Source organism: Triticum dicoccoides, chromosome 3A (assembly GCF_002162155.2).
Source record: "Triticum dicoccoides isolate Atlit2015 ecotype Zavitan chromosome 3A, WEW_v2.0, whole genome shotgun sequence".
Taxonomy (NCBI): domain Eukaryota; kingdom Viridiplantae; phylum Streptophyta; class Magnoliopsida; order Poales; family Poaceae; genus Triticum; species Triticum dicoccoides.
Genome location: NC_041384.1, coordinates 543,033,375 through 543,044,247, shown reverse-complemented (window position 1 = coordinate 543,044,247; position 10,873 = coordinate 543,033,375). Strand labels below are relative to the sequence as shown.

The 10,873-nt window shown below is 42.5% G+C and overlaps 1 protein-coding gene across 1 annotated transcript; it reads left to right on the top strand.

Annotated features, from left to right (window-relative positions):
* Positions 1–76: 76 nt before the first annotated feature.
* Positions 77–3,915, top strand: LOC119269062 (aspartate aminotransferase, cytoplasmic-like). The gene is made up of 11 exons (XM_037550808.1): positions 77–163; positions 262–323; positions 940–1,023; positions 1,130–1,229; positions 1,313–1,433; positions 1,564–1,727; positions 1,879–2,016; positions 2,431–2,552; positions 2,671–2,765; positions 3,235–3,355; positions 3,552–3,915. The coding sequence occupies exons 2-11, from the start codon at positions 307–309 to the stop codon at positions 3,634–3,636; spliced, it is 1,047 nt and encodes a 348-aa protein (XP_037406705.1). The 5' UTR covers positions 77–163; positions 262–306; the 3' UTR covers positions 3,637–3,915.
* Positions 3,916–10,873: the final 6,958 nt, after the last annotated feature.

Here is a 10,873-nt window from a genome sequence, read left to right as displayed (position 1 = left end):
CCTTCCCCTCCCCCGCCGGCTGGTCCGGCGCGATCGCGCGGTTTTCTTTGTCCCGTCGGCCTGATTGGTGCTTGCTTGGGTGTTCACGCAGGTGACGGTCGCGTACAACAAGGATCCCAGCCCCGTCAAGGTGAACCTCGGAGTCGGCGCCTACCGGACCGAGGTGAGAGGTGTTTTTTTGGGGAATTTCATTGAATTGCTGCGCTTCCCTGTTGGATCAGAGCTGGATTTGACCATGGCTGGTGTTTTGGTCCGAGTCAGGAAGGGAAGCCCCTCGTGCTGAATGTGGTCAGGCGCGCCGAGCAGATGCTGATCCAAAACGAGTAAGTCTGGCTCCAAATCGGGATGATCCGCATGATTTTCGTGCCCCTTTTAAGTGACTGAAGTTTCATTCCGTGAGCTTGTATCCCGAACTGAATAAAATCGGGATTCAACTAGTCATAGTAGATCTGATCTCTGGATAAAATACTCGTCCTAGCGTGGGAGTGTTGTTGTTGGTATCCTTTTGTTAGTAGATCGTGTGGCCATCGTACTGTATTCTCCAATATAATTGTTGCCTAGGTATTTTATCGACCTTTACCGACCCACTTGTGATTATAATACATTTTCAGGCTATTTTACTGGTTTCCCCATGTTGTACGGTCGTGTAGGATTAGCGGACGTAGTTGTACTCGCAGTTCCGGGCACGGCATTGCTATTCGAATTTCCTTTGTCGCTAGTTACAGTATATATTTCTCAGTAGATGATTCAGTTTTACAAGCACTGCAGCGTGTTCCATTCCGTGTATAGTATAAACTGTTGACTCATGGGGAGTTTCTTGTATGAGTTTACATAAAATTTACTGCTGTCAGAACTGAGAACAATTGTGTATGGTATCTAAATGCTTGCAGTGGAAACTTATGATGGCATATTTGACCTCTAATTCCTTACTTTGCTTAGGTCACGTGTTAAGGAGTACTTGCCGATCACTGGATTGGCCGATTTCAACAAGTTGAGTGCCAAGCTTATCTTTGGTGCTGACAGGTGTGTTTGTTAAACTACTACCTTTAACTGATGATAATTTTGAGTCAAACCTTCATACCAAAGAGTAAAATTGTCTAATTAAAGTACCTCCCATTTCCTGGATTAGTCCTGCTATTCAGGAGAATAGGGTGGCTACAGTGCAGTGCTTATCAGGAACTGGTTCCTTAAGAGTGGGAGGTGAATTTCTTGCAAGGCACTATCATGAAGTAAGGAGCTTTTCTTGTCTCCTTTATTGGTTGCTAGACGTAATTGCATTGTTTAATTTCTAAATCATGAACATTTTCTCCAGCGCACTATCTACATCCCCCAGCCAACCTGGGGGAATCACCCAAAAGTGTTCACTTTAGCTGGCCTGACTGCTAGGAGTTACCGGTACTATGATCCTGCAACTCGTGGACTGGATTTCCAAGGTGCCTACTTCAATTTTTCATATACACTACTATGTGCTCAATTTGCAATTTCAGAGGACGACGTTTGCACACTTCTACTGGATCGTTTTAGGCAGTCTTACTTAATCAAGGATATGTTTATGTGCTGCAGGACTCTTAGAAGACATCAGTTCAGCTCCCTCAGGCGCAATTGTACTGCTTCATGCATGTGCCCACAACCCTACTGGTGTCGACCCAACCTTGGAACAGTGGGAACAGATCAGGCAGCTGATGAGATCAAAAGCATTGCTGCCATTCTTTGACAGTGCTTATCAAGTAAGTAATTGACATGCCTAATACTGATGCTTCTTAGGGAATATGCCACATGACTATATAGCCACATAATTTGTTGATTCTTTGTTCACATGGCATATTTTCTTCCAAATAGCTTACAAATAAAGTAATGTGCTTGAAATGACCTGTGAAGGGATTTGCAAGTGGAAGCCTTGACAAAGATGCCCAATCAGTGCGCATGTTCGTCGCTGATGGTGGTGAATTGCTCATGGCTCAAAGCTATGCCAAGAACATGGGATTGTATGGAGAGCGTGTTGGTGCTTTAAGCATCGTAAGTTATCTTATCCTAATACTTTGTTATTCACCTTTGTGGCCTTACCCTTAGTTTTTGGACTTGAATTCGAGCTTGTAGGCATCTTCTTGCTGTGTTGATGGTAATAATTAACTTCCAGAATTGCTTCCGCAGCTTTGTGGTCCAATATGCTAAAATGCATATGGTTATAGTTACATACAGGTGTTTGCTATACAGCTATAGTTGCAGTTGTATATCTTATACAACTGTAATAATTCTTATCTACTTATACCTCAGTATGACATGGAAACTTCTTTTAACCTTCTTTTAATGAGATAGTAGATGTACTTGGTGAACTTGTGTCATACATAAGAGGTTGTATTTCATCTCATATTTTTCATTTTATTGAGTTGTTTGAGGAGCTGAAAGAAAAAATCCAACTTAATGTTGCAGGTTTGTGGGAGTGCTGATATAGCTGTTAAGGTTGAAAGTCAACTTAAGCTTGTAATTAGGCCTATGTATTCGAACCCTCCTCTTCATGGTGCTTCTATCGTGGCTACCATACTTAAGGACAGGTAGTATTCTATTCAATCATAGAATGAGTTGTGTTGAAATGAATTTTTATTGGCAGATCGACAAATCTAATAATTGGTAGTGCTTAGTTCTTATTGACTATTTTTTCTCAATTTTTAGTGCGATGTTCGACGAATGGACTCTGGAGCTGAAGGCCATGGCTGATAGGATAATTAGCATGAGGGAGCAGCTTTTTAATGCGCTGAAAATCAGAGGTACTCTACTAGTTTCTGTCAAAGTCCACTGTTTCCTCTTTGCTGTTAATAACATAATTTATGTCTGAATAATGGCTTTTTCAGTCTCATAATTTGTCCCAGGATCTTCTATCAGAACCTAGTGTCATTTTATTTTCAGCAATTGATACAATTTCTCTGAACTAATTGTTCTTTGGATATTAGTATTACGTTATTCTAAACAGAAATTTCTTGGGTTATTAGCAAAATCTGATAAATATCCGACCTCCTATATTTGTATACGGTTTATCTGATAAATATCCGACCTCCTATATTTGTATACGGTTTATTACCAAGTTCCTGTTAAGTTCCCTGAAATCTGAAGTTCATGTAGTGCACTAACTGTTCTGGTTCAGGTCCATCGGTCTCCAAGTTATGGATGTTCAATCTTTTGGTCCATTTCTTACTAATTCCTCTATGCCAAAGTGTTGACCATTTGTCTATCATGCAGAAACACCTGGAGATTGGTCCCACATCATTAAGCAGATTGGGATGTTTACTTTCACTGGGCTCAACAGTGATCAAGTAGCCTTTATGAGGCAGGAATATCACATTTACATGACATCTGATGGGTAATGCCTTGAGAATTCTCACCCATTTACATATCTCGTCACAAATGCATTAGTAGTGTAACTTTGAGGTCTTCTTTTGCAGTCGTACTGTTTATTTACATTTAGTAGACTCGACACTGCTTTCTTTGGTGGTTTTCATTCTCAAGAGTCCCCTGTAGCTAGTTCATATTGACAGGTCATATATTTTGTCTTGCAGGAGGATCAGCATGGCTGGTTTGAGCTCCAGGACTGTACCCCATCTTGCAGATGCCATACATGCTGCAGTTACAAAACTGAAGTGAATGATAACATTGCAAACCCCTTCCGCAATAAAATCTTAAATTGCCTACAGCAGTGTCCGAAGGGTTCAACCAGAGGTGTGTTACTGGCTGAACTCAAGAATTTGCCTTGTAGACTCATTAAATTTGTTGTCGGAGACAGTTTTGTACACACCGGATTAAAGATTATGGTGATTTCGAATCCTGAATAAGCTGCAGTTGTGATGCTTTCTTACCCTTGAATGCTGAGGTATTTATCCTGCAGCGCTCTATAATGCCTAGTTTTGGGAAGCTAATGTTTGTGAGCTGTATGCGCGTTTTCGGTTGTTGCATATGGTGCTTTTAGTTGTTTCTGAGCTCAGGCTGGAAGATCTTCTGCTTAGTCAAGTATAAACATAACTTGAAGCAATAGCGGGCCATTTTGTTTTTGTTAAAGTTCTATTTTTACGTTATTTTGAGAAATTCAACATGTCAAGCAACATAAAAATAAATATAGTCCACTGTAATACCAATAACTTCGTTATACTATTTTCTTGTCAGAAACCCAAATTTATTTCACGCAATATGGTAGAGATAATGAATCAACTAGGAGAAGAATACAAGAGAAAAGAGGAAGATGTCTTGATGGCTTAGGTGCAACAAACCCGTAGGGCAACTCCATTGCTGATCACTAAATTGCCCGCAAATGTCCAGACCGGACGATTCAGTCATTTTTTGTCATCCAAATTTGATGATCTGTGTTGCCCTTAGATGTTGGATGGTCACCAAAAATGGCTGAATTAGTTTGGATGTCTGAAATCTCATAAACGGACGTCCGACACCCAAAATATCCCAACCTGAAGCCTCTTTCCCTTCGCTCCGTCCCTCCCACCGCACTCTATCCAGGCTTTGCCGGACCTCTGGTGTTCCACCCAAGCGCCTTCCCACCTTGGACTATGCAGCCGTTCCACCCGCTATCTAGCCGCAGCTCAAGTATCCTCCGCTATCTTTTGACGCCGTCCATGGTAGACACCACGCACGACAAGTGTTCGGTCCATGGCAGAATCCGGTGAAATTTGAGAATTTTATCCAAATGCATCACCAGAATCCAGTGAAATTTGAGGATTTTATCAAAATGCATCATCAAATTTGACATCAATGAACTCGTGAGCAGCTGCAAAATGATCTGGCTAGGCACCTTTGGGCGTTTCATAAATAGAACATGTGTTCGACTATGATGATTCAAACTTAAACATTTTATTTCGAAACTTTATGTTTGGATTGTAATATATTTATTTGAATTATTGTTGCATTGAAATATTTATCTTTCAATTGCTAAAAAATTATATGCTATTTATCTTTGTTTTTTGTTAGTCCGGGTATATGGAAAAAAACCAGGAGTGGACATTTAGATGGCCTTCACCCCCATCCCTGTTCACGGACACACCCGAACATGTTCACGAACATTTGGTGAGGTCCGTTTTGCGGTTTTGGTGATCCGCGTTTGAGTTGCCCTAGGAAATCTTGAAAAAGAGTAGCGATATATGTGGAAAGCTGAAACCTAATTTAATGCCAGGAAAAAATGTATTAAGAAACAGTATAATGGGGCACCTACAAGCCACAACAACAATTTGGTGCTGTCAGCCGTCGGATCCAACAAAGAAAAGGCTAAGGTTTGTTCAATTGTCTCACCCAGCGTCGTGGTGCCTTTTCACCCGTCATTATTGTAGTCCACTCAGCCCACGTAATTGGACCGCTGCTCCGTGCACAGAGCTAGAGATCATCTCCTTGATCAAGTCAATCGACGACCGAAAGCCCATGTAGGCCCATCGACAAGTTTCATTCAATTCGTGTTGTCTCGCCCGATCCCCACGATTTGTGGTGATGCGACGGTTCGCCGGCAAATCCTAAGCGTTATAATGGTACACGGCGCACCCCCACCTTCCCCGATGGGCTAGCCCATGATCATTTTTTTTCCTTCGTAAACTGCTGCAAAAATAAGCGCTGATAAGGATTCGATCCCGCCTGGCAAGGTTACAACGCAACACTAGCTAACCACCCGAGCCTGGTCAGTCAAGTGATCATGTGCAGCTTCTTCTTTCTTGTAATTTTTTTTCCTTTTTTCCTTTTTATTTCTTCTTTCTTTTATTTATTATTTTCCGTTTTCCGTTTTCTTTTTTCCTTTTTTCTAATTTGATATAAAAAGTTCACCGGATTATATGAAAGTTTTTTCAAATTTGATGAACTTTTTTCAAAATTCACGATTTTTTTTTCAAATTCGATGAACTTCTTTCAAATTTGATGAAATTTTTCCTAAATCCGTGAACTATTTTTCAAATTCGATGAACTTTTTTCAAATTAGATGGTCTTTTTTGAAATTCGATGAACTTTTTCTCAAGTTCAATAAACTTTTTTTGAAGTTTGTGAACCTTTTTCAAAATAGATGAACTTTTTTGAAAGTCGGTGAACTTTTTTTCGAAATTCAATGAACTTATTTTTCAAAATCGATGAACTTTTTCCCAAAATCAATGAACTTTTGAAATTTTGTGAACTTTTTCTCAAAATATGAAATTTTTCCTAATTCCTAATTTTGTTTTGAATACAAGAACTTTTTTCCAAGTCATGATTGTTTTTAATATTTTGTACTTATTTTTTTCCATCAAAATAACATTTTTTCTTGAATGTATGTGGAAGAAATATTGCAGCAATGTTTTAACTGTTTTGTAACGTAAACATTCACAATCTTGTAGTAGCTCTAGTGGTTAATCAACATGCGCATGACCTAAACGGTGGTAGGTTGAATCCTCATGGGAGCACATTTTTTATCGAACAAAACTGGGGTTTTTTTGTGAACAAAACCAACTCGTTAGCACGGCAGCGTTGATGGGCCGGCCCACCCAAGAGAGCGCGTGAGTGCCTGGTTCGTCTAGCGGCGCTAAAAGCGCCAGTTAGGAGCTCCCCGGTTCGCCACGCCGCCAGTAGCACGCGCTGCCCTATAGTTGTCCTATCGTCGCCTCCGGGCCTCCTGTCTGCATCCATGTTTCGGGTTGGTACGCCCAGTTCATATGCCCAAGAAGTTGTTTCTGTTGGAAATATGCCCTAGAGGCAATAATAAAAGGATTATTATTATATTTCCTTGTTCATGATAATTGTCTTTTATTCATGCTATAATTGTGTTATCCGGAAATCGTAATACAAGTGTGAATACATAGACACCAACATGTCCCTAGTAAGCCTCTAGTTGACTAGCTCGTTGATCAACAGATAGTCATGGTTTCCTGACTATGGACATTGGATGTCATTTATAACGAGATCACATTATTAGGAGAATGATGTGATGGACAAGACTCAATCCTAAACATAGCACAAGATCGTATAGTTCGTTTGCTAGAGTTTTTCCAATGTCAAGTATCTTTTCCTTAGACCATAAGATCGTGTAACTCCCGTATACCGTAGAAGTGCTTTGGGTGTACCAAACGTCACAACGTAACTGGGTGACTATGAAGGTATACTACGGGTATCTCCGAAAGTGTTTGTTGGGTTGACACGGATCAAGACTGGGATTTGTCACTCCGTATGACGGAGAGGTATCTCTGGGCCCACTCGGTAATGCATCATCACAATGAGCTCAAAGTGACCAAGTGTCTGGTCACGGGATCATGCATTACGGTACGAGTAAAGTGACTTGTCGGTAACGAGATTGAACGAGGTATTGGGATACCTACGATCGAATCTCGGGCAAGTAACGTACCGATTGACAAAGGGAATTGTATACGGGGTTGCTTGAATCCTCGACATCGTGGTTCATCCGATGAGATCATCGAGGAGCATGTGGGAGCCAACATGGGTATCCAGATCCCGCTGTTGGTTATTGACCGGAGAGCCATCTCGGTCATGTCTACATGTCTCCCGAACCCGTAGGGTCTACACACTCAAGGTTCGGTGACGCTAGGGTTGTAGAGATATGAATATGCAGTAATCCGAAAGTTGTTCGGAGTCCCTGATGAGATCCTGGACTAAATGAGGAGTTCCGGAATGGTCCGGAGGTGAAGAATTATATATAGGAAGTGCAGTTTCGGCCATCGGGAGAGTTTCGGGGGTCACCGGTATTGTATCGGGACCACCGGAAGGGTCCTGGGGGTCCACCGGGTGGGGCCACCCATCCCGGAGGGTCCCATGGGCTAAGTGGGGAGGGGAACCAGCCCATAGTGGGCTGGTGCGCCCCCCTTGGCCCACCCCATGCGCCTAGGGTTGGGAACCCTAGGATGGGGGGGGGGGGGCGCCCCACCTGGCTTGGGGGGCACTCCACCCCTTGGCCGCCGCCCCCCCTAGGAGATCCCATCTCCTAGGGCCGGCGCACCCCCTAGGTGGCCTATATAAAGGGGAGGGGGAGGGGCAGCCGCACCCTTGAGTCTTGGCGCCTCCCTCTCCCCTGCTACACCTCTCCCTCTCGCAGTAGAACGGCGAAGCCCTGCTGCGGTGACCCCTGCATCCACCACCACGCCGTCGTGCTGCTGGATCTTCATCAACCTCTCCTCCCCCCTTGCTGGATCAAGAAGGAGGAGACGTCACGCTGACCGTACGTGTGTTGAACGCGGAGGTGTCGTCCGTTCGGCGCTAGGATCTCCGTTGATTTGGATCACGTCGAGTACGACTTCCTCATCCCCGTTCTTTGAACACTTCCGCGCGTGATCTACAAAGGTATGTAGATGCAATCCGATCACTCGTTGCTAGATGAACTCATAGATGAATCTTGGTGAAACCGTAGGAAAATTTTTGTTTTCTGCAACGTTCCCCAACAGTGGCATCATGAGCTAGGTCTATGCGTAGTTCTTTTGCATGAGTAGAACACAATTTGTTGTGGGCGTAGATGTTGTCAACTTTCTTGCCGCTACTAGTCTTATTTTGCTTCAATGGTATTGTGGGATGAAGCGGCCCGGACCAACCTTACACGTACGCTTACGTGAGACCGGTTCCACCGATTGACATGCACTAGTTGCATAAGGTGGCTGGCGGGTGTCTGTCTCTCCCACTTTAGTTGGAGCGGATTTGATGAAAAGGGTCCTTATGAAGGGTAAATGGAAGTTGACAAATCACGTTGTGGCTTTAACGTAGGTAAGAAAACGTTCTTGCTAGAACCCTCTTGCAGCCACGTAAAACTTGCAACAACAATTAGAGTACGTCTAACTTGTTTTTGCAGCAAGTGTTTTGTGATGTGATATGGCCAAAGTTGTGATGAATGATGAATGATATATATGTGATATATGAGATGTTCATGCTATTGTAATAGGAATCATGACTTGCATGTCGATGAGTATGACAACCGGCAGGAGCCATAGGAGTTGTCTTTATTTTTGTATGACCTGCGTGTCATTGAGAAACGCCATGTAAATTACTTTACTTTATTGCTAAACGTGTTAGACATAGTAGTAGAAGTAATAGTTGGCGAGCAACTTTATGGAGACACGATGATGGAGATCATGGTGTCAAGCCGGTGACAAGATGATCATGGAGCCCCAAGATGGAGATCAAATGAGCTATGTGATATTGGCCATATCATGTCATTATTATTATTTGATTGCATGTGATGTTTATCATGTTTTTGCATCTTGTTTACTTAGAACGACGGTAGTAAATAAGATGATCCCTCATAATAATTTCAAGAAAGTGTTCCCCCTAACTGTGCACCGTTGCGACAGTTTGTTGTTTCGAAGCACCACGTGATGATCGGGTGTGATAGATTCCAACGTTCACATACAACGAGTGTAAGACAGATTTACACATGCAAACACTTAGGTTGACTTGACGAGCCTAGCATGTACAGACATGGCCTCGGAACACAGAAGACCGAAAGGTCGACCATGAGTCGTATAGAAGATACGATCAACATGAAGATGTTCACCGATGTTGACTAGTCCGTCTCACGTGATGATCGGACACGGCCTAGTTAACTCGGATCATGTTTTTGGTAAAGTTCTATTTTTACGTTATTTTGAGAAATTCAACATATCAAGCAACATAAAAATAAATATAGTCCACTGTAATACCAATAACTTCGTTATACTATTTTCTTGTCAGAAACCCAAATTTATTTCACGCAATATGGTAGAGATAATGAATCAACTAGGAGAAGAATACAAGAGAAAAGAGGAAGATTTCTTGATGGCTTAGGTGCAACAAACCCGTAGGGCAACTCCATTGCTGATCACTAAATTGCCCGCAAATGTCCAGACCGGACGATTTAGTCATTTTTTGTCATCCAAATTTGATGATCTGTGTTGCCCTTAGATGTTGGATGGTCACCAAAAATGGCTGAATTGGTTTGGATGTCTGAAATCTCATAAACGGACGTCCGACACCCAAAATATCCCAACCTGAAGCCTCTTTCCCTTCGCTCCGTCCCTCCCACCGCACTCTATCCAGGCTTTGCCGGACCTCTGGTGTACCACCCAAGCACCTTCCCACCTTGGACTATGCAGCCGTTCCACCCGCTATCTAGCCGCAGCTCAAGTATCCTCCGCTATCTTTTGACGCCGTCCATGGTAGACACCACGCACGACAAGTGTTCGGTCCATGGCAGAATCCGGTGAAATTTGAGAATTTTATCCAAATGCATCACCAGAATCCAGTGAAATTTGAGGATTTTATCAAAATGCATCATCAAATTTGACATCAATGAACTCGTGAGCAGCTGCAAAATGATCTGGCTAGGCACCTTTGGGCGTTTCATAAATAAAACATGTGTTCGACTATGATGATTCAAACTTAAACATTTTATTTCAAAACTTTATGTTTGGATTGTAATATATTTATTTGAATTATTGTTGCATTGAAATATTTATCTTTCAATTGCTAAAAAATTATATGCTATTTATCTTTTTTTTTTGTTAGTCCGGGTATATGGAAAAAAACCAGGAGTGGACATTTAGATGGCCTTCACCCCCATCCCTGTTCACGGACACACCCGAACATGTTCACGAACATTTGGTGAGGTCCGTTTTGCGGTTTTGGTGATCCGCGTTTGAGTTTCCCTAGGAAATCTTGAAAAAGAGTAGCGATATATGTGGAAAGCTGAAACCTAATTTAATGCCAGGAAAAAATGTATTAAGAAATAGTATAATGGGGCACCTACAAGCCACAACAACAATTTGGTGCTGTCAGCCGTCGGATCCAACAAAGAAAAGGCTAAGGTTTGTTCAATTGTCTCACCCAGCGTCGTGGTGCCTTTTCACCCGTCATTATTGTAGTCCACTCAGCCCACGTAATTGGACCGCTGCTCCGT